The sequence below is a fragment of the Aquarana catesbeiana genome, linkage group LG03 (assembly GCF_042186555.1).
Source record: "Aquarana catesbeiana isolate 2022-GZ linkage group LG03, ASM4218655v1, whole genome shotgun sequence".
NCBI lineage: Eukaryota > Metazoa > Chordata > Amphibia > Anura > Ranidae > Aquarana > Aquarana catesbeiana.
This window is the reverse complement of record NC_133326.1, coordinates 217,698,777-217,723,577: the sequence shown is the minus strand read 5'-3', so window position 1 is coordinate 217,723,577 and position 24,801 is coordinate 217,698,777. Positions and strand designations below refer to the sequence as shown.

The 24,801-nt window shown below is 42.2% G+C and overlaps 1 protein-coding gene across 1 annotated transcript in view; it reads right to left on the bottom strand.

Moving 5' to 3' along the window:
• The window catches only part of POT1 (protection of telomeres 1), a 144,148-nt gene that overhangs the window by 94,677 nt on the left and 24,670 nt on the right, over positions 1-24,801 (bottom strand). The window contains exons 3-5 of the mRNA XM_073619764.1: positions 21,674-21,804; positions 15,889-16,179; positions 2,366-2,521 (exon numbers count right to left, since the gene is read on the bottom strand). Coding sequence (XP_073475865.1) covers positions 2,366-2,521; positions 15,889-16,179; positions 21,674-21,804 — 578 coding nt within the window. The remainder of the gene's footprint in view (positions 1-2,365; positions 2,522-15,888; positions 16,180-21,673; positions 21,805-24,801) is intronic.

Below are 24,801 nucleotides of genomic sequence, written 5' to 3'. Positions count from 1 at the left end.
GTGGAGTTTCACTGATGTTTTGGGGTTGCTTTGCTGCTTCTGGCACTGGATGTCTTGAATGTTGGCATAGCATTATGAAATCTGAAGACTACCAAAAAAATTCTGGGGTGCAATATAGGGCCCAGTGTCAAAGCTGGGTCCCCGTCAGGGGTCATGGTTCTTACAGCAGGACAATGACAGAAAGCACAAGTCAAAAAGCACTCAGAAATAGTTTAACCACTTACCGACCGCCGCACGACGATGTACGTCCAAACTTTGAACGGGGATATGGTTGTTATGGCAGCAGCTAGCTGCCATAACCCCGGTATCCCCGTTTTTGTGCGGCGGTCGGCTTTAAGATAAAAGTGGTCCCTGCAGCGGATTCGCCGTGAGATCACTTTTATCAGTGGCGGGAGAGGGCCCCCCCCTCCCGCCGCAATCCGGTGCCCTCCGCTGCTTACTGGAGCCGTCGGTAGCGGCGGAGGCGATCGCGTCCTTCTCTATGGTGTGCCTGGAGATGAGTGAGGCTAAGATGGCTCCCACTCATCTCCATGACACTGCTGGGCGGAAGCGACGTCAAAACGTCACTTCTGTCCACACCTCTTAAAGGCACATTTTTTTCAATGTCATTTTTTTAAATGACTTTTTTTTTTTTAAATTGCATTTTAGTGTAAATATGAGATCTGAGGTCTCTTTGACCCCAGATCTCATATTTAAGAGGTCCTGTCATGCTTTTTCTATTACAAGGGATGTTTACATTCCTTGTAATAGGAATAAAAGTGACACAATTTTTTTTTTTTTAAAAACAGTGTAAAAATAAATAAAATAATGTAAAATAAATAATAAAAATTAAAAAAACTTTTTAAAAACTCCCCGTCCCGACGAGAAACGAACGGATACACGAGTAGCGCCCACATATGAAAACGGTGGTCAAACCACACATGTGAGGTATCGCCGCGACCGGTAGAGCGAGAGCAATAATTCTAGCCCTAGACCTCCTCTGTAACGCAAAATATGCAACCTGTAGAATTTTTTAAACATCGCCTATGGAGATTTTTGAAGGTAAAAGTTTGACGCCATTCCACGAGCGGGCGCAATTTTCAAGCGTGACATGTTGGGTATCAATTTACTTGGCTTAACATTATATTTCACAATATAAAAAAAAATTGGGCTAACTTTACTGTTGTCTTATTTTTTTTATTCAAAAAAGCGAATTTTTTCCAAAAAAAGTGCGCTTTTAAGACCGCTGCGCAAATACGGTGCAAAAAAAAGTATTGCAACAACCGCCATTTTATTCTCTAGGGTGTTAGAAGAAAAACCATATATAATGTTTGGGGGTTCTAAGTAATTTTCTAGCAAAAAAAAAAAACTGTTTTAAACATGTAAACACCTAAAATCCAAAACGAGGTTGGTCCTTAAGTGGTTAAGACAAAGCACTGGAGAGTACTGAACTGGTCAGCAATGAGTCCAGATCTAAATCCTATATAGCACCTGAGGAGAGATCCTAAAAAAGCAGTTGCTAAAAGGAACCCTTCCAATCTGAGAGACCTGGAGCAGTTGCCAAAAGAAGAATGGTCCAAAATTCCAGTAGAGTTGAGGTGTAAGAAACTCATTGATGGTAAAAGGAAACAATTGCTTTCAGTTATTTTTCCAAGGGGTGTGCTACCAAATATTAAATTGAGGGTGGCAATAATTTTGTCCAGTTCATTTTTGGAGTTTTGCGTGGAATGTGTCAGATTTGGCTTTTTGTTTCTCCGCCTTTTTGTGTCATCCCAATATAAACAAAGTAAATAAACACGAGAATGCCTAAACATTTGTAATTGCAACAATTTTCTGGGCGAAGTGGTGCATTATCTAACAGAAATGCAGGGGTGCCAATATTTTTAGCCATGACTATTTTGCTTAAGGCCTCTTTCACACGGGGCAGATCAGTCATGATCCGCCCCGTGAACACACGCTGGCTCAGCGGGGATCGCTCCGCCGATCCCCGCTGAGCAGGAAGATGACAGGTGCATCGCTGCACGCTGTGCAGCGACGGACCTGTCAGAGCGCCGCTCTCCCCTATGGGGGGATCGGATGATGACGGTCCGTAGTGTCCGTCGTCATCCGATCCGATAACGGAGGGAATAGTAGGTTTTTCCTCCGTTACACTTTTCGGATCGGAGCGGGGTCGGATGTCAGCGGACATGTCACCGCTGACATCCGACGCTCCATAGGGATGACTGTATGTCCGTTTTTCATCCGAAAACGGATGGATGAAAAACGGACATACGGATCATCCGTGTGAAAGAGGCCTAAAGTGTAAAGAGACAAGGCATAAACTATTAAAAAAACTTACAATAGGATCATTTTGTACATAAAGTGTATTGCAAAATCTAAGTGTTACCTTAAGGGACTTTGCAGCTTCCACGTGGTTATCATAAACCAACACATCTACAGTAAGATGCTGATGATGACTTAGAAAATCAGCATCCCCTTCAAGAGCTTCTTCTTCAACACAAACTTTCCATGTGGGCAAAGCACATTTGCTGCCATCCCATACCTGTAAAATAAAGTTGTTGAAACCAAATTCACTCACATGAAAGCTGCAGTCAAAACTGGGGACAGTAGTTTCCAAGACAGAAGGAAAGTGAAAATCTCCACAAAGAAGCCTCAGAGAGTATTTAAACAATTAAAAGGGACCCCCCCCAATAAATAATAATAATAATAAAAAAAAACAGTAATAAAACCCATGACTGAGGCTATACTATAATTCATTGTGGAGATTATTTGTGAAACTTTAAAAACTTTTTTCTCCTGCGTTTAGAAGAAAAATCATAGGCAGAAATTGCTCTATGGTTGCTTTATCTCATAAATCAAACTATTTTTCGATTATTTTACCTAAAAGAGTAACACCATTCAAAATTGCATTTGAAAGCACAATATTTGCAGCATGTAATGCTGCAAAACGGTTATTTTTTTCCCACAGAAATCCATTTTGCATTGTTACTGCTAACTGCAAAGTTGTAAAAGAGCTTATCCTAAATAATTTGTTTTCTGTAATAGTCACATTTAAACCAAACCTGTAATGGCATGAAAAAACAGACGGTCTTGCAGGACATTTTGTTTCACCACTTTCATCTGTATTGCAGAACATATGGTATCAAAGATCACCCACTGCGCTAAGATCTCACATCAGAAGCCATAAAATATACAGAAAAAGTATGCATAACATATTGCGGCACGAGACAGACTCTGCTGTAGCATACTAGGCAAGAAAAACCTCTGAAGTTAACAGTACTGAAGAAGCTTGTATTCACCAGCTTACATTTCTACAGTTACATGGCTGAACACCACTGTCCATTGGTCATCTGCATATTGCTTGTTTTGTGGGATTCTTTTCTGGATTATTAAAGCTGAACTCCAACAATTTAGCCTTTGTTAGATTACTATGGATTAGATTCAACAAGGTGCATGCATACAATTACTGCTATACTTCAGGCTCTCTGATGCTGGACCTTCTGGTCTCAGCTCAAGCACCTGCAAAGTCACAAGCAGTCACTGTGCCTGCCCCTCCCTCCCTCATGTCCAATCACAGAGCACTTTGTATTATGTGAACCCATTCACAAAATACAAAGCCTTCTGTAAACAGCAGTGGGGAGTGGAGAGCAGAAGTGCTGTGTATGAGAAGACAGCATCTCTCTTATCAGAGTGCCAGGAGTGTAATGAAAGCTGTACTGCCGACTCTCAGTAAAAAAAAAGTTGTAAATAACAGAAAAAAGTCCATGAAGTGGCATGCACTTAAACCATAGTAAACGTTTAAAAAGAAGGGTGCAGGAATGACTAGAAATTAGTAAAAGTTTATTGGATAAGAAGTATAGCACACTTACATCTGAGAACGCATGCTCTGATAACTTGATCATCAGCCAGGGAAAGCAGGGAGACTCACTAGCGGTGCAGCTATCAGATGCCAGGACCAGTTATCAGTAAGCTAAAGGTGCTGTCAGCTAAGCAGACAGTGACTTCAGTGGTACATGCAGAGTAAGCATAGGAGCATGTTGTGAATCAAAACAACAAGACATCAACGAGTTTCCAGGACAAGACCCTCTTTTTCATTTTCAATACATACTTTCAATATATTTTTATTAAAAAAATAATGAGGTAGGAAACGTGGCATGCAGAGCTGCACAATTAATCGTTAAAAAAAATCGCAATCTCGATTCACCCCCTCTGACGATCTATATTGCCGAGTTTGCCAATTCTTTCATATAACAAGTGGACAGACAATCTGCTCACTCAGCTGTCAAAAGAAAACATCCAGTCTGCTGAGTTTAGAATATGAAACATTGTAATTAACCTTCCTTCTTGTATCAAAGGGATACACTTGTTTGTAAAAAAAAAAAAAAAAAAAAAAAAAAGTTTGGGCAGTCTGCCAAGTTTTCAACATAAATGCAGGAAGTTTAACCACTTAAAGTCTAAATCTTTTTCTGACACTTCTTTAAGTTAAAATCAATATTTTTTTGCTAGAAAATTACTTGTATCCCCCAAACATTATATATATTTTAGCAGAGACCCTAGGGAATAAAATGGCAATTGCTGCAATATTTTATGCCACACTGTATTTGCCCAGCAGTCTTCCAAACGCAATTTTTTTGGAAAAAACACACTTCAAAGAATAAAATGAAAATGCTGCCAGAACCGTGAGAGAATAGTGATCTATCTTCTAAGCAAAAAAAATCGTGATTCTCATTTTAGCCAGAATCGTGCAGCTCTAGTGGCATGGCAAGAAAACTTTTTTCTTAAATAACCAAGATGATGATGTTAGGCAGCTTTTAGAAACCATTTTTAACCACTTCAATACAGGGCACTTACACACCTTCCTGCCCAGACCAATTTTCAGCTTTCAGCGCTGTCGCAGTTTAAATGACAATTGCGCGGTCATACAACACTGTACCCAAACTAAATTTTTATCATTTTGTTCCCACAAATAGAGCTTTCTTTTGGTGGTATTTGATCACCTCTGCAGTTTTTATTTTTTGCTAAACAAATAAAAAAAGACCGAAAATTTTGAAAAAAATAAAAGTTTTGCTTTTGTTTCTGTTAAAAAAAAATTGTAAATAAGTATGTTTTCTCTTTCACTGATGGGTACTGATAAGGCAGCGCTGAGAGGCACTGATACGGTGGCACCAATGAGCGGTCACTGATAATGGGCACTGGTAGGCGGCACCGATGGGTGGCACTGATATGCAGCACTGACGGGCATTGATGGGCATCACTGATGGGCACTCATGGGTGGCACTGATGGGCGGCACTAAAACGCAGCACTGATATGAGGCACTGATAGGCATCCCTGGTGGCACTGGCAGTGGTAGGCATGGGAGTGGGCACTGATTGGCAGCTGCCTGGGCACATATTGGTATTTCCCTGGGGGTCTAGGGGGCATACCTGGTGGTCCAGCGTGGTGGCCATCCTGGTGGTCCTGGGGGGCTTCCTTGGTGGTTCTGGGCGGGATCCGAGGGGGGGCTGTGCTGATAAACAATCAGAACAGACCCCCCCTGTCAGGAAAGCAGCCGATCGGCTCTCCTCTACTCGCGTCTGTTAGACGCGAGTGAGGAAAAGCCGATCACTGGCTCTTCCTATTTACATCGTGATCAGCCCTGATTGGACACGGCTGATCACGTGGTAAAGAGTCTCCGTCAGAGACTCTTTACCTAGATCGGAGTTGGGGTGTGTCAGACTGACACACCGCAACAACGATCGCCGTGATGCGTGCCCCTGGGGGCGCGCAGCGGCTTAATATCCTGATCACATCATATGACGTCCGGTCAGGATATTGAAAGCACTTTGCCGTCATCATTTTGCTATATGGCGGGCGGCAAGTGGTTAATATGGCTTTTACCAGTGGTCCTACCGAGTCTTAAAGCGGAAGTAAACTCTCCCACTCTGATGCTTCTTTTCATTTAGTCCATTATAAAAAGTAATTATCAAACTATAGCCACTGTAATCCAGTCCAAATCGCATATTACTTACTGTTTAAAGAAACTTTAAAAAACGTGTTTCCAGGGGTAAGGCAGCGCCATCTTAAGTATTGTTTTCTGAGTCCACAGTAGAGTGCATTTCCGCCCTTACATTGAGCACTTCCTGTACTGTTAACCAAGCCTCCTTCTCAATCCAACGTTTCTATAGCTTCTCTGCTCATAGCTGACTTGTTTTATTTCATAGTATTTACTTGTGCCGATTGTCTAGTGTTTGCCTATGTCAGTCTTATCAGCTTTAGCTGATAGTGATTATGATAGTGATTATTTAACAGTGATTATGCAGTCTCGTGGGATTTCAGTGTTATGCCGTAGGAAGACCTGATAATAGACAGACGAGCACACAGAGTGTACCGTAAATCAGGGGAAACATGGGCATGCTCAGTGACGTCATTCTAAAGAACAAAAAAGATTACAACAATACAAAACAATTGGACCTTCAAAATGACTTAGGCAGGCCATACATGGTCGAATTCCGAACAAATTTTCTTTTCAAAACCAGAAATTTTGTGCATTTTGTGATCTAATGGTGCCACCATTGATTTTCAAAATTCGACCAACCCTTCAATTTCACCTCATGTTGCTACAGAAAAGAATTTTCATGTCTGAGAATCTTCTTTTCTTTCCGGGAATTTTCTTTTCTTGCACTAATGTGTATTCCTTTTTCAATTATATTTCTCACACAATTCTCCCATCATTGATTAGAAATTCTTTTGTTTTTCTAAAAATTTCCAACATGTCAGATCACTCAAATTTGATAGCTGTACGAAAATCAGTCGTTGCTGTGTCCCACTAATGGTGCAAAATTCGAACAAAAATTCTTTGAAAAGAAAAAGCCTCATACACACGATCCGATTGTTGGCAGGGGATTGTCTGATGACAGACTATTGGCCTAAAATCAGGCCAAAATTAGTACGCTCCTTCAGACAATTGTCCAACTTTCGGCCAACAAATGTTGGATGGCAGGCAAGTAAATTTTCGGCAGACAGCGGTCTGTTGTCTGATTTTCGTATCGTCTGTACACAGGTCCGTCATACAAAAGTCGAAAGTACAAACACGCATGATCGGAAGCAAGGAACGAGCCGCAAACGGTCGGTCTTGTAAACTAGCATACGTAAAGGAGAATGAACATTCATGACACGGCAAATTATGAAATGTCGAAATGCAGTGCACATTCTCTTCTTCTTTAATGGGATAATAATGAAGCTGCTTTGCTGGTGATACTGAAAAAGTGCATTCTATGCATACAAAAATACAGAAAATATATATAAAAAAAAAAATCATTATTCCAAACCAAACAAAAAAAAAGGAAATTAGTAATTGGTGAAGGGGTGAAAATCCCCAGTCCAGCAGCCTTGTTGGGGGTCTTGTGGCTGGTATTGCCACTGATCGCCATGCTGCTGTGGTGGGTGGGATGGCTGTGGGGGATCTGGAGCAACAAAACCACACAGGCGTGTGTTCTCTGAAATTTGGCCCCTCACCCCCTTGTTGAGGAGCTGCAGGATGAATTCCTCATACCTGCTCCTTTGCTCACCGTCCATCTCCCTTAATTTCTTGGCCGTCACCATGGCAAATCCCTTAGCCTCATCTGGGTCTGTCTGGATGGCAGTAGTGGCATAGCTGAGGAAGGCAGCTGTGGCCTCCTCCAGATTCCTGCTCTTCCTGGCCCTTATAGCAGGAGGGCATAGGGGAGGGATCTGGGACTCTGGTCTGGCTGCTGACCGCTGGCTCCTCCAGCCTGACACTTTCCTGTGTATGAAAATGGGACATAATTCAAATCTTTTTTAGGGTTTGGTCATCAATCACACACAATTTTGATCTACTCACTGTTGCAAATTGAATGTGGACAAATAGAAAAGACCACCATTCTGACCCCAGCATTTTTAATTCTTGTACAAATAATTTTTGGTCACTACTGTCTATTGATATGGAAACCACTTTGTTAAGGCAGAAATATTTTAATAATAACATCTAGTTAACATCATTGTATTTTTGGATACAAATATGTTCAACAATGCTAAACCTGGGTCAATCTGGGCTCCTCCACATGTTCCTGTGCAGCAGGATCTGGGTGGACCTCAGGAGCTGTGGCCTCAGCAGATGGCGAAGCGAGTGTAGACAGCGATGGCCTGGGTTCTGTCTGGTCAGTCAAAAACCGCAGGCTGTTGTAATACCACAACCTGGGGACATGTCATCTGCTGCTGCTCCAGATCTCTGCGAGTCCATGACCTTGTTGAGCTCCCTTTTAAAGTACTCCTCAGGTTTGATATTTTTGTCTTGACATAGCTGATGTCTGCCCTGGGATACACTGGTTTTACCAATTTGAGCAGTTTCTCCAAAGCTGCCTTCCCTCAATATTTTATTGGAGTAGTCTATACTCTTGACCTTCCAGAGACAGGGCGGCTCCCGGTACAGATCAATAAATTGAGGTAAAAAATCAGGCGCAGTAAATTTATCCATCATGATAAATGATATGATGCCTGCAAGACAGAACACAAGATAAACCATAATGTCTGGCTTAACTCATAAGCTGGTTCCAATACAGGCCTCAATCTAAGTAGTATAGGCCACTAACCACCTATGCCCCAATTTCCAATTGTACCTTCGTTTTATGGCTCCTTTCTGCGTTCGTGTTCGTTTGTCCTCCATTCCAAGATCGTTCCTATGGCCGTTCCATTGACCGCGTGCTCTGGATTTCTATACACTGCGCATGCGTGAAACTCCGCTCTCAGTGCGCCATGACACTGGGGCGTGACCAACTTTCTTCTGCATGCGACGCATGCGGTGATACATTCGGGAGGGACAACATGGTGTATTTGGCGGATTACAGGCAGCTCCGCACTGGTGGAGCTCATAAGAGGCACAAAGCAACCCCCATGAGCAAGGGTGAGATGGTGTGCATCCTAGAGAAGCACGATTACGACTGCAAGCTGCGCAATTACGAAATGCCAACAGCCAAAAGGACATCATTTTGGAGAAGGTCATCGCCATTTTGCAGAGTGATTTTTGGAATGATGTGGAATGATCAAAGGACTAAATCTGATCTCAAACACCGTGAACAAGACCAGATGGAGTACATACATCAGATCATAAAAAAAAGTAAGCAATATTTGGATCTAACCAATATGTATATGTGTAAATTAGCTGTCTGTGTATGTTCTTTCTCCAATTATATATATAAGGTTTTCTAAAATCTTTGTATGACTTGGTATTCTGTCCTCTGTAAAATGACATCACCATCCCTTTTCTATGCATTTTACACAGAAAAACAACCAGAGTGCAGCATGGTGGAGTCCACAAGTCAGGAGCAAACATTGACATCAGACCTAGTGCAAGGTTGGTCAACTAATGTAGCAAAATGGATGCTAGAAACAGATGGGACTTGGGGTGGCTTAATGAATGTGTGTATTGTTTCTTTTTAGAGGAAAGAGAGTGTAGTGAGCTCACCCAGGATGTTTGTTTGGAGGCATGGGATCTGACTCCTGGACCCAGCACAGACCTTGCCATTGTGGACATCAAATCCCCTGACGCAAGTCACACTGAGGGCCAAAGCGACCCAGAAGAGGAAGAAAGTATTCGGGAGCCTCTTGTTTGTGCAAGTATTGTTGGAACATGGCTTCAAATGTGTATACGTGTCGAGTGTTTAGATGTCCAAACAAAACACCCACTCCATACATTAGCAAAGTATGTAGTGCATTAACATTATCATGGAGAAGGAAGAGGTGGAAGGAGCTGGCAGTCTTGCTAGGTACCCAAGTTTTGGAAACCCAGGCACCAGGGCCAAGATTACAGGAGTAGTTGCAGTATGTACATTCCTAGTAGAGTAGGTGTCTGACGGGCAAGCAGGTTGCACTCAACAATAGACTGGGTAGGTAAGTATTTACCGAATTTGACCATAAAGCACTATGTAGGGCCTCAGCCACTTGACCATCTTTCCCTTAATACTTTTTACTCTTCTTACTAGGTCATGATCTTCCATGATGCACTATTGGCAGAATGAGTGCAGGTATGTTGCATTGTTTGAAGGATCTGGAGCAAATCAAGGAGGCTGCCACTGCTTTACAACGAAGAATCAGAGATTTTGTGGACATGCTTGTCTCCTGTTTGCCCTTTTAATATTTACCATGTTTTTCGGACTTTGAAATGTGAATGTTTAGGGACAGAACTCTTCTAGGTGCACCACCAGGTCATGTTTTTTGTATTTTCCTCAGTCTAAAAAGGACTGTGCGAATTACTAACAGTGAACATGGCAACATCACCTGTGCCAAATTGTACAAGTATAGAAAACATGATCTGGGTGAGCATCTTGAGGAGGAGAGTTGGGAAACACTGCCCTAACTAATGTTAATTGTAATGTTTCTGTGTTTTTAAGAATATAAAACCCAAAATTTGAAGGTGCCCTCAAATTGTGCCTTAACATTCTTATTTCCCTCATGATTCCATGCCTAAAATGTGTGTATTTCCATACATTTAGTTTGCAAAAAGCCTCAAAACACACAGTGTGTCAACATGTGCTATCTACCATCACTGGGTATCAATGGACGCGTTTTGGGGGTGCAACCCCTTCCTCATAACTAAAGAAGCTCAGAGGAAGGGGTTGCACCCCCGAAACACGTCTATTGATACCCCGTGATGGGAGATAGCACATGTTGACACACTGTGTGTTTTGTGGGTTTAGAAAAAAAAGATGCTTGTAACTACACACATTTGCGGCATTGGGATCATAAGGGAAATTTTATTGTTATGCCTCTATGTGTACATTGCTTCAAATTTTGGCTTTTAGAGGGGTGAGATCACCCCATATGAGGAAGGCAACATCCACACAGTCTTGGGATACTAATGTCTCATTTGGCCTTCACTTTACCAAAATTGAAATTTGTAAGTTCCTGAGTTTTTGATGTGTATCTAATGTTTTAGAACATGCCTGTTTAGCCCCAAAAATGGAGAAATAATGCAAAACATATGTTATACACCAAGATGTTGGTTTGTTTTAAAACCTTAAAACACACATGTGAATGTACTTTCAGTGAAATGTTTTTTACTAAACAATGTGTGGATTATTATTTCATTGCTCAATACCAGTGTATTTGTTAAGTTGTTTTAGTTACAGTAACAATGTGCTCTTAAATGTGGCCAACTCCTGCAATTTTTAGTCCTCAAAAAAATTATAAGAGTTGAAAAGGCATAATGTTTTTGAACTTCATGCATTAGATCCATTAAGAACAAACATATTGTGTGTGTGTGTGTGTGTGTGTGTGTGTGTGTGTGTGTGTGTGTGTGTGTGTGTGTGTAGCAGGCCCACAGCAAAGCATAATAGTTAGCTGAAAAGGGTATTGTCACCTCATGTAGCAAATAAGGTACATTTGCACTATTGGAGCAAGTGGCCAAAATAAAGCCCATTTGTGAACATATTAGACATATAAGAAACACAGACAACAGTAGTTCAAATGAAATATGAGTTTATGATCTCAAAATTATATTAGGCATAATCAGCTACAATTTGCTGCCAAGCCACTGCCCCTCTACCCACAAAATAATCAAGGTATTTCTGCCGTAAATCTCTGACAATTTGTGAGGGCAATACAGCGCGGGCATTTTCAATAGGCGTCAGCATGCACACAGACGGCCGAGCTGCAGCCTCTTCAGCTGGGCCTGCCACTGCAGGGTCCAAGTCACTTGGCAGTGAGGCAAGGTAGCTGGTAGCATTCCTCCTAAAAAAAAATATCTAAAATACAACAGCACAGGACCACATGGTTGATCTTGTAGAGTACCAGGTTTATGAGAGTCAAAAACAGCCTGAAAGACTTGATAGGAGACCAAAGGCACTCTCGACCACCCTTCTAGCACAAGAGAGTCTGTAATTGAATATTCTCTGCTCTGGGGTGTGGTTCCTCATAGGAAACAGCTTCATTAGATGTTCCCCCAGAGCAAAGGCCTCATCTGCAACAAAAACAAAATTGAGGCCCTTAACATTCTCCTCAGCAGGTGGCAAGTTTAAGGTGCCATTCTGGAGCCGCTTGTAGAACTCTGTCTGCATAATCACTCCTCCATCAGAGTTGCGGCCGTTCTTCCCAACATCCAGATACAAAAACTCATAGTTCGCAGACACTACAGCTAGCATGACTATGCTGCAAAAGCCCTTATAATTAAAATAATATGAGCCAGAGTTGGGTGGTGGGACAATCCGGACATGCTTGCCATCAATAGCACCACCACAGTTGGGAAAATCCCATTGATGGTGGAACTGGGCTGCAACATCCTGCTTTTTGGTGTGGGTTGGAAGGAAACTGTGGATTAAAAAAAGAAATTATTTTTCTGCAAATAACATTGCAAGCAGATTTGACACAAACATGCTTAGCCAACATAAGGATAAAACTTAAATTAATATTTAAAGACAAAAGTGTAAGGTCAACTTATCTGATTCATCTCTCCCTCTGGTGGCCCATTAGCAAAATTTAGGGCGGGGGGAGGTAATGGGTAGATGTTTTGGACAGGTAACTCTCTCCACTTCCATAAGAGCTGCTTGCATAAATAATTGGGGGGGGGGGGGTTCCAAATGAGTCTGGACCCCAAAAAATGGTCTCTTGCACTTGTGTACAATAACATTTGTACACATTTTAGGAGTTGTTTAGGGTAAGCCCCAAAATGTAGCTGACAAAAAACATTGTTAAGTTACTAGGCTAGGTGTCTATGGGCCCAGGATAGCATGCTGGGAAGGTTAATTATGGAAAATATGCATGTAGGCCAAAAAAGGAGCAGGAAAAGCTTACAGCATGCACGAGGACATTCACAGCATATTACAATATTAATAATTATGTAATCAACAAATTAATACAATACATTAGCAAACATTAATACATAGAATGTGATCTTAAAAGGTAAAAACTTACCCTTATATAGTCATTTTGCAGTACTTGAATAATGGCTGAGCAGGTCTCTGGAATAATGAGTCCCAGAGCCTGGGGGGGAGATCCAAGTGGTAAACTTGAGGTCCTGGAGACCTCTCCCCGTCGCCAAGTACCGCAAGGTGGCTATGAGCCTTTGATCTGGAGTGATGGCAAGCCTCATGCATGTGTCCTGCTTCTTAATATAGGGGGTCACCAATGACAAGAGTTGGTGAAAGCAGGGGCCCATCATCTGGAGAGAATTCCGGAAAGCATCCGGATTATTCTCCTGGAGCTCCGCAGCAATGGCATATGACATAATTTGTCACGATTAAGCAACCAATTTTTGGTCCAAGAACTCCTCCTCCTCCTGTTCCTGGACTGGACTTGGGTCAAAGCAATAACTCCAAGCCCAATAACAATACGTTTTCTCCTCTGATTCCGCAATATGGCTGGTTGACAAATGGCCGTTCAGAAACAAACTGAAAAGCACGAACTAAAAAGCGCGAATTAACACTCACCAAACTTCTACTAACATGAAATTAGCAGAAGGAAACCAAAGGGTGGCGTTGAGAAATTAACTTCCTCTTTGTAGTCTCGTAGTACGTCCAGTACGTCACTACATTTATGTTTGTTGGCCGACAATTGTGTGATGTTAGTATGCAAGACAAGTTCCTGGCACACTCCCTTTGGACAAAAATCAGACGCTTGGTTGGCCAACAATTGGATCGTGTGTAAAAAGTTCTCCAAGTAACAGAAAAGCAACTAGATAAAGCGTTTCAGACCAAGGGAAAACAAAAACGGTTAGATACATCCATTGTGTTTGTTAAACATATATAATCCAAGTATTAAATAGTGGTGCCGGCTTTTTAATAGACTTTTTTTTCTCTTTACTAAAAAAAACACATGTATAGGATCACCAATATACCAGGTTCTGCTATATAAAATGCATCTGTCTACCCTTATATCACAAGCTTTTGTCACAAGCAATATTAAGAAAAGAAAATAATTTCATAATAGACAACCACTGTCTTTGGGCTGAACACTATAGTGGTGCTGCGGACAATGACAAAAATGTATCCAATGTAGAGAACTCCCCGGGGGAGTCATTCATCACTCCAAATCATTTTGAAAGGAAGTGTGTTGAGATCTTCACAAATTATGGTCCATGCCTACACTTTTTCTAATGACACACACCTACTCTTCTACTCATCAAAACATGTAACCATTTATTTTATCTGCTCCTGTGCAAGAAATAAAGATATCCACATGGACGTTGGAGTTGCCAGCTACTACTTTTGCTTCATACTGTCTTTGGGGAAATTTTGCTCTAAAAGACAATGTGAGTTATTTACTTAATGCAAAAGTTGGTGCAGCTCTGCATAGAAACCAATCAGCTTTCAGATTTTATTGCCAAAGCTTAATTGAACAAACTGAAGCCGGTTGGCTTCCATGTACACCTGCACCAGATTCTGAGTGTTCCAGTTTTAGTAAATCAACACCAATGTGTTGTACACATGCATAATCAAAAAACTCTAAAAACCCCTAATGTGGACTTTTTAGGTACATATATCGTAAAAAGGAGAGTATAGTAAAAAAGTCTTACTTATTTAAACACATCATAAAAGAGGTTTTTACATACAGAACATGGAATGTATAAATTTGGAATGTTATCACCATACATAACACGTGACAAATATGATCTTCTTGTACCCAACGCGTTTTGGAGTATATAGATCTCCTTCTTCAGGATTATGTAGAAGAGGAAAAAAAAGGTCTATAAAATAATGGTAAAAGAAGTATAACAAAGAAAAAACATTCAAAAAGGTACAGTATTCTAGTTATAACTCAATAATATACAAAAGTTGAACCTATAAAAAGGTACACTTACATGTGTTAGGGCGATATACCAGATGAACATTCCATCACTTATTAAAACCACAAGAAAGGAACGTGCTCTGTCATTCTCTTCCTCAGTGTCTCAATCACAAGAAATTGTGTTGGCGCTGCACCATGTAGTTTGTTTGAAAAGATTAACACCCACATATCCCTCCGTGTTCCCCACAGAGATTGGCCAGAGGAACTCACTGAAGTCAAAAGTGGACGTGTCCTGGAAGTAAGGACAAAGTAAAGTAATACTAGAGTATAATATGAACTGTATCATGTTGCTAGAATATCATAGTAATAGAGCTACGTATCAGTACGAATGTATATTCATACATATGTCCTAGAGTTTTGTTGTACCTGAATATTTCAGCTGAAGCAAGAGCCAAACGCCACGGCCGAGCAGGTCATGGATGTGAGAGTACACTGAAAAAACAGTGTATATGCAACAATAAGTTAGTTCAACAGTTCTTGTGGGGAACACGGAGGGATATGTGGGTGTTTAATAATCTTTTCAAACAAACTACATGGTGCAGCGCCAACACCACTTCTTGTGATTGAGACACTGAGGCAGAGAATGACAGAGCACGTTCCTTTCTTGTGTTTTTAATTGTTAAGTGATGGAATGTTCATCTGGAATATTACCCTAACACACACGTAAGTGTACCTTATAGGTTCAACTTTTGTATATTGGGTTATAACTAGAATACTGTACCTTTGAATGTTATTTATTTGTAATACTTACTTCTTTTACCATGTTATAGACCTATTTTTCCTCTTCTACATACCCCTGAAGAAGAAGATCTATATACTCCAAAATGCGTTGGGTAGAAGAGTATTATATTTGTCATGTGTTATGTATGGTGATAACATTCCAAATATATACATTCCATGTCCTATATGTAAAAACCTTTTTTATGATGTGTTTAAATAAATAAGACTTTTTTTACTACAATACTCTTCTTTACGATATATGTGCCTAAAAAATCCATATTAGGGGTTTTATAGAGTTTTTTGTCTATATATTGGATGTGGCACGCTAACACAGATAGAATTACCGATTCCCCATTTCTACACATGTATAATGGAAAAAACACATGCAAACACAAGTGCATGCTTCACTTTACCTTAAGAAGATAGCATGCTTTATCCAACGCTGCTTTCCCAACTAGATGGCAGATTAAATTAAAATACTGTTCAGGCTTTATGTCTGAAAGCTTTAGTCTTAAGTTAGAAAAGGTCTGTTGCCCCATTTGCCAGATTCGTAAAGATTCTACAATTTTGTGGTCTTCTTCAGTGAAGCTGTAAGTTTTGCTGGATGTTCTTGGCAATGGTGGAGCTCCCGCTGTGCCTTCAAAAACTAGAGCTGAAAATCCATTACTGCTGATGCCTAAAAATTCACTGTTGAATTGTGTGATCTAAGGAAGACAAGGAGGGAAACATCTTCTACTGCTTGACAAATCAAAGAGCGCATGTTTATCAAATATAATACCAAATGTATATATGGTACAATAAACAATAGTCAAAAAAGATTCAAAATAACAGTCTCACAAATCTGAAATGGCAAGTTCACCTTTACAGAAAAATCTGTAAGATGAACTTACACAGGATCCCCTCCTCACCCCCCCAGTCCCACTGACCTGAAGCTTGGCGATCTCCCGTTCTGAGCCCTGCTATAGCCGCCTTTATGGATCCGGGGCTTAGAAATCCCCACAGCTTAATCTCCAAAACGTACCCAGTCAGGAAGTACATTTAGGAGCAGTCTAATTGGTCGGCACCCTCACGAGGGTGGCGCCAACCAATCAAAACCCTTTCTTGTTCTATCCATACAATGAAAAAAAAAAAAAACATGAATTGAAAATTGGGCTGGTCTCTGTTAAACTGGCCAAATTTCAATCTATGGCACTAGCTAGTTTATTCTTTTTTTAACAAAGTAAAAGAACAGTTTTTATCAAAATTGTTGTTATAGTAAATTGCTATAGCAAAAAATAAAAAACAAAGTGGTTATTATACACCATCAAAAGAGCGCTGTCTCAAAAAATTATATGAAATTAATTTGAATACAATGATGCATGACTGAGTAATTGTCAAAGTATCATGGCAATGAAAACTGAAAAATAACCTGGGGCTTTACAGGCTGGTACTGAAGTTGTTAATCCCTTTTACTAAGTTGTCACCAGAACAAATGTCCTCACTGGAAGATTTCCCTATTCATGTTCTGGTGACAACTAAAGTTATAATTTCCATCTGGTCCACTATGGTCACCAGAGCAAATTGTCAGAGTGAACCTCAGGAACACAGACAGCAATAACTTGACAGGGGTTCTAACCTTTTCCTACTCTACCCAAAATTTGAAAGAACAAACATTTGGCTTTAGATACTGTATACTTAGCTCTTTCACATCTGTTAATTATTGTCAAAAGTTTGTTTTCTTCACTTTATACTGCTTATCAGTTAGTCTGTCACAGTGATATTGTTTTATAGCCTCAATGATCATATGGAAAACAGCCTTCCTCACTGGTGACCGCTGCCAGAATGATCACTGAAGCTAAAAAGAAGAATCAATTTGGCAGATAAAACTAGCAATTAGCATACAAAGGAGAAAAGAAAAAACTATTACTTATACCACAGTCAGCAGATACTGAAAAGTTAAAGAGTAACTCCACTTTGTTGAGAAAAAAAAACAAAACACTCCCCCCTGGGTGATCTACGGTGCTCAGCATAAATAAGTACACCTCAACAGATTTGTCAGAAAACCTTTGGGGCCCCAAAGTCGGCTCGGAAAATGTCATTCTCAAGTGCTTGACATTTTTCGGACCAAATTTGGGCCCCGTATCTCAGGGCCACTTGGTGCTGGGACCCCCAGATTTGGATATGTTGTAGTGCTAGTTCCACTAGGTTTGCACACAAAATTTGGGGTTCCTAGCACCAAGTGGCCCTGAGATACGGGCCCCAAATTCGGTTCGGAAAATGTCAAGCACTTTTCTGCAGCAGAAAATGACATTTTCCAAACCAAATTTGGGGCCCCATATCTTGGGGCCGCTTGGTGCTAGGAACCCCAGCTTGCGATATGTTTTAGTGCTAGTTCCACTGGGTTTGCACACCTAGCATCAAGTGGTCCAGAGATACGAGGCCCCAAAGTTGGTTCGGAAAATGTCATTCTTTGCACCAGAAAATGGCTTGACTCGAGTATAAGCCGAGGGGGGCACGTTCAGCACAAAAAAATGTGTTGAAAAACTCGGCTCATACTCAAGTATATACGGTACCCATTGGGCACTTAAACCCCCTTCCTAACCAGACCAATTTTCAGCTTTCGGTGTACTCACATTTTGAATGAATTTTGAATTAGTAATTTTTCTTCCTAAATTTTGGCCAAAATTTATACTGCTACATATCTATGGTAAAAATAACCCAAATTGGTGTATATTATTTGTGAAAGTTATAGAGTCCACAAGCTATGGTGCCAATCTCTGAAAATGTATCACACTTGAAGTACTGACGGCCTCTCTCATTTCTTGAGACCCTAACAAGCCAGGAAAGTATAAATACCCCCCAAATGACCCCTTTTTGGAAAGGAGACATTCCAAGGTAATTAGAAAGGGGCATGGTGAGTTTTTTGAAGTTGTCATTTTCTACCACAATTCTTTGCAAAATCAAGATTTTTTTTTTTTTTTCACAAAACTGTCATAATAGCGGGTTATTTCTCACACACAGCATATGCATACCACAAATTACACCCCAAAACACATTCTGCTATTCCTCCCAAGTAGTACCATATGTGTGAAACTTTTACACAGCGTGGCCACATACAGAGGCCCAACATGCAGGGAGCGCCATAAGGCGTTCTTGGAGCATAAATTACACATCAAATTTCCTGACTACCTCTTACACTTTTGAAGGCCCTGGAGAACCAGGACAACGCCTGGAACCTGGAAACGCCCCAAAAATTACCCCATTTTGGAAAGTAAACACCCCAACATATAATCTATGAGGCATAATGAGTCTTTTGAACGTGTCATTTTTTTTCTACAAATTTTTGGAAAATGTGGAAAGAAAATGAAAACGCATTTTTTTAACACAAAGTTGCCCATTTATACAATATTTCTAACACATAGCATGTTCATACCAAAAATGACACACCAAAATAGATTCTCCTGCTCCTCCTGAGTATGGCAATACCACATGTGGGAGACTTCCACAGCCTGGCCACATACAGAGGCCGAGTACGGCTGGGTATGGCTGAGCATGGCTGGGTATCCCTGAGCATGGCTGAGTATGGCTGGGTACAGCTGAGTATGGCTGGGTACAGCTACGGCTGAGTATGGCTGGGTACGGCTGAGTATGGCTGGGTACGGCTGAGTATGGCTGGGTACGGCTGAGTATGGCTGGGTACGGCTGAGTATGGCTGGGTACGGCTGAGTATGGCTGGGTACGGCTGAGTATGGCTGGGTACGGCTGAGTATGGCTGGGTACGGCTGAGTATGGCTGGGTACGGCTGAGTATGGCTGGGTACGGCTGAGTATGGCTGGGTACGGCTGAGTATGGCTGGGTACGGCTGAGTATGGCTGGGTACGGCTGGGTACGGCTGAGTATGGCTGGGTACCGCTGAGTATGGCTGGGTACCGCTGAGTATGGCTGGGTACGGCTGAGTATGGCTGGGTACGGCTGAGTATGGCTGAGTACGGCTGAGTATGGCTGGGTACGGCTGAGTATGGCTGGGTACGGCTGAGTATGGCTGGTTACGGCTGAGTATGGCCGAGCATGGCCGGGTACAGCTCGGTACAGCTGGGCTGAGCATGGATGAGTATTGTTGAGTATGGATGGCTGAGCATGGATGGGTGGATAAGTATGACAGAGGGATGACTGAGCATGGATGGATGAGCATGAATGGAGGGATGGATGAGCGTGGATGGCGGGATGGATGAGCGTGGATGGAGGGATGGATGAGCGTGGATGGCTGAGCGTGGATGGCGTGGATGAGCAAGCATGGATGGCGGGATGGCTGAGCGTGGATGGCGGGATGGCTGAGCGTGGATGGCGGGATGGCTGAGCGTGGATGGCGGGATGGCTGAGCGTGGATGGCGGGATGGTTGAGCGTGGATGGCGGGATGGCTGAGCGTGGATGGCGGGATGGCTGAACGTGGATGGCCGAGCGTGGATGGTGGGATGGCTGAGCTTGGACGGCCGGATGGCTGAGCGTGGATGGCGGGATATGGCTAAGTGTGGATGGCTTATACAGGAGGGATGGATGGATGAGTGCTGGATTTGTCACTGAGCAGCGCTGTGGGCACTACACATCCAGCTTGCAGTGCTGCTGCATCCGATCTCTCCCCTCTCCGCTCACACTGGACGGAGAGGGGAGAGAGGAACCAGATATCATGCCGGTTTGTTTACATGTGATTGCGCCGTCATTTGACGGCTGTCAGCGGCCATTTACCATGATCCGCTGGGTCCCCTGGACTAGGCGGTCATGGATGCTCCCGTGTGCGCACCCCAGGGTAGCAGTAGTACGCCCTCCCAGAGTTATCGAACCGCCCTGTAGCCGTCATTCGGCTATGAGCCGGTTGTTAAGTGGTTAAACAGGTGACCAGCAGACAGTTATTTATATAAGGGTGTTGCTTAACCACTTTAATACCAGGCACTTTCGCCCTTTCCTGCCCAGGACAATTTTGAGCTTTCAGCGCTGTCGCACTTTGACTAACAATTGCGCGATCATACAACACTGTACCCAAACTAAATTTCTATCATTTTCTACCCACACATAGAGCTTCTTTTGGTGGTATTTGATCACCTCTGCAGTTTTTATTTTTTGCTGAACTAAAAAAGACCGACATTTTTGGAGAAAAAAAAAAAAAAAAAAAGGTTTTTCTTCGTTTCTGTTATAAAATTTAGTTTTCTCCTTCACTGAGGGGCACTAATGAGTTGGCACTGATATGTAGAATTGAAGGGCACTGACAGGCGGCACTGATAGGTGGCATTAATGGGCACTGATTGGCACTGACAGGTGGCATTGATGGACAGCACTGATTGGGCAGGTACTGACAGGTTTTAATGCTGGGCACCGATTGGCACTGTGATGGACACTGATTGGCACTATGGTGGGCACTGATTGGTACTTTATTGGGCCCTGGCAGGGGGTTATGATGGGGCACTGACTGGGCACTGTTTGGCAGCTTATTGGTACATTTGATGGGGGCTGGGCTGATAATCAGTGTGCTGATTATCAGCACAGAACCCCCTCTGACAGGGAGAGCCGCTGATTGGCTCTCCCTGTCAGCGCGAACCGAAGAATGCTGTTTACCGGCACTTACTGGTTCTCACGATGATCAGCTGTGATTGGTCACAGCTGATAACGTGTTAGGAAGCAAATTCTCATAAATTGAGGCCAGAGAACACAGAAACACCTACTTCCATGAAGTTTCCCTCAGCCTTAAAGTGGACCTTTAGTTAGAGAATTAAGTATGCTTGTTGACTTCAGGTTGGCCTCTTTTGTAGGTATAGCTATGTAAAACATAAAAAATAAGCGCCTATACTGTTTAAAATCCAGTAATACACTGTCTCACCCTGCTCTGAACACACTCAGCGCCACTACAGGCTAATCTGCTAAGAGCTTAAAGACTTTCTGCTGTTCAAGGGCTCTGTGCTTCAGCAAAATGGTGACCTCCAGCAAGAAGAAACAGGAACAAAAATGAAGGCAATTTACAGCACACACTAATTGTGGTAGCATAATTATTAATGAGGAATGCATGTTCCTTGCTAAAGAACATTATTTTTTATCAAAGAGTTATGGGTAAAGTTCTGCTTTAAGACATGTAAACCACTTACAAAGCAATGTTGCTGTTTGAATGTTATAAAAGGGTATCCAAGCTGCTATAAAGTGAAACATACATTTAAAGGCAAACAAAAACATACCTTTATTCTGTGAAATCTTACAATATCACCAATTGAGTAAATTTTTGGTAGCGTGTCTTGATTTCCACTGAAAAATGTGCACGTAAGCTTGGCATTGGATTGATCCATGATGGTAACAGTAGAACAATAATCTGAAAACAAAAATATTTGCAAAATATAAATTAATAAATATTGCTTTAGTTCTGACAAAGACAATGGGGCTTGTTAGACAGCTGCCAACATTTCGCTAATTTCACACACAGTGGACTTTTTCTGCAGGCCACTGAAGGGACAAAGGATTTTCTAGTGGCAATAGGGCTTCATTACAAACAAAACAAAACCTAGAGTTTAAAGAAGAATTCCAGGTATGGATATTTTACATTTCTCCAGCTTGGACCAATGTAACCAAGTATACACCATACCTGGCCACGTTGTCCTGGAAGTTAGAAATCACTGAAGTAGACACGGCTATTCCAGTGATCTACATTTGCTTCTGGGCCTCCTGCCAAGCAGCTGCCTTGTTGCATCGTGAACACAGTAGGTCAGCCATTCAGAGAATGCTTTGCAAAGTGTTCTCTGATTGGACGAGGTGGAGAGCGAGACGCCAACCCACCACCTCCAGCAAGTAAAGTATAACTGGAGACACTGTTGATCCCATATAATTGCCATGTATCTGTCTGCAGAAGTTATTTTTGTACTTGAAATAGGTGGTGTTGAGACAAAGGTCCAGCAAAAAAGATATTTGGGTCTGGGTAGAGTTCTGTTCAACTGTTAAGAGTCTTATCTTATTTCAGATGTTTCCTTACAGCCTCAATAGCCTCTGCAGTTGGTATACAAGTGAAAAGTGATGTGACATCAAAAGGACACAATTGCCTCTAACATCAATCCACGGACTTTGTGGACAAATTCCTGACAATGGTGTTCAGTGCTGACAACTAAAAGTCACAGGATTGTAATTAAATACCTAGCGATGTTTTGTGTTATAATATATATATATATATATATATATATATATATATATATATATATATATATATATATATATATATATATTTTTTTTTTTTTTTTAAGCGCCCAGCATTAGATACATTTTAGATGTTAAAGAGAATCTGTTATTTTGGTCATTTAGGGAAAGATACCAAAATTTTTAAAAATGCGCTCCTGCGCTGTGAAGGGATCCTATGGTAAGTAACTAATACAAAGCACAGAACTGTCTGCATTCGGGCCTTGCACCTGGGTGGCTGTATCCGTGCAGCTGCTGTATCCCAATTGAAATGCATGGGACTGCTTGCATGGAAATTGACCTGGGAATCCCTATGTGGGCAAACAAAGCCCTTGCACGGTTGTATGCCATCTGTCCCTGATGCTAATTAAAAAGAAACAAACCTGCTGATGGTGGCTTGCATGTGGATTTTGTGAACATAAGTGGAATTTTGAACTAAAGTGGAGAGTTAATAACCAGGAGTTGAAAACAGGAGTTAAGACAGAAGTCTTCTAATCTGTAAGTAACATCTTAAACTTCCTTTAAGTAATTGTATTGTAACTGGGAAATGAGTGCTAGCATGGTTGAAGGTTTTGCTCAGTGCACAGTGTGCCACATGTATGCAAAATTGGTGCAACAGCTCCAGGATGGATACCGCTGTGACAGATGTGAGCAGGTTACCCTTCTGGAAGCTCGCATTAGAGATCTGGAGGAGCAAGTTGCAACACTGGGCAGAAAGGACAACCTTGAAAGGGTTCCTCTGCTCGCTGGGCAGGTGGTCAGTAAGGTTGATGTGGAGGGGCAAGTCAGGATTAAGGATGGGCTCGGTGTGTTCGCACACTCCACGTGCAGAGCCCGCCAGGAAGTCGGCATGGCGCTGCGCTAATCACAGGCAGTGAGACATTTTACCGATGTGCGGCTGCAGTGATCGGGAAATGTCTCACTGCCTTTGATTAGCGCAGCACCGTGCCATCTTCCTGGCGGGCTCTGCACGTGGAGTGTGCGAACACGCCCGAGCCCATCCATAGGATTATCAGATGAACGATGGGTTAATGTAGTTAGAGGGAGTGGAAGGGGCTCGCAGAAAAGGAATGCCAGTCCTGTATTTGGGCATCAAAACAAATTTGCCAAGTTGGGTGAAGATGTAGAGGTGGCAAACACAGAGGTGGCAGCCCTAGATGTCACTGCTACCCCTAACAGCCGGGAGAGCAGCCCATCTAGTAGAGGTGGTGAGGGGAGTGCAGGTAGGCCTAGACAGTTGGTGGTAATAGGGGATTCTATAATCAGAAGGACTGATAGAATAATTTGTCGCCAGGATCGCCTCAACCAAATGGTTTGCTGTCTCCCTGGTGCTAGGGCTCGGCATGTGGTGGACCGGGTGGATAAATTACGGGGAGGGGCTGGGCATGACCCAGCTGTTTTGGTCCACGTTGGAACCAATGACAGTATACATGGAAGGTGGAGGCTCCTTAAGAATCAATTTAAAGAACTAGGCTGCAAGTTGAAGGGAAGGACCTCCAAGGTGATATTCTCTGAAATATTGCCTGTGCCATGCGCAACACAGGAAAGGCAGGGGGTGATTAGAGAGCTGAATGTATGACTAAAGACCTGGTGTAGGGAGGAGGGATTTGGGCTTCTAGAACACTGGGCTGACTTTTCATTGGGGTGCAACCTATATGCTAAAGATGGTTTGCACTTGAATGGAAGTGAGTCTGCTTTGCTGGGGGAGAGGTTTATGGGAAGGCTGGAGGAGTATTTAAACTAGGATTGAGGGGGGAGGGTGAACTAGAATTACATCGGACAGACAGGTCAGTTAGGGGTCAGACGTTAATGGAGGGTGGAATGGGGATAGATGGGGGGAGGGTTATGGCAGGTGACAAGAAAGTTCCCATGTTGCAAACAGCCATTGGAAACTATAGTGCCATTCGTACTACTAAAAATGATATGAAAAACACCAGAGCAAAATGTAATAATGCATTAAAGTGTTTGTTCACCAATGCCGGAAGTCTGCCAAGCAAAATAGGTGAGTTGGAAGCTCTGGTGCATGAGGAGAGCTATGATGTAATCGGTACTGCTGAAACTTGGCTTCAATCCTCAGATGACTGGGCTATTCATTTTCCTGGCTATGCACTCTTTCGGAGAGGGCAAAAAGGAAAGGGGGCGGGGT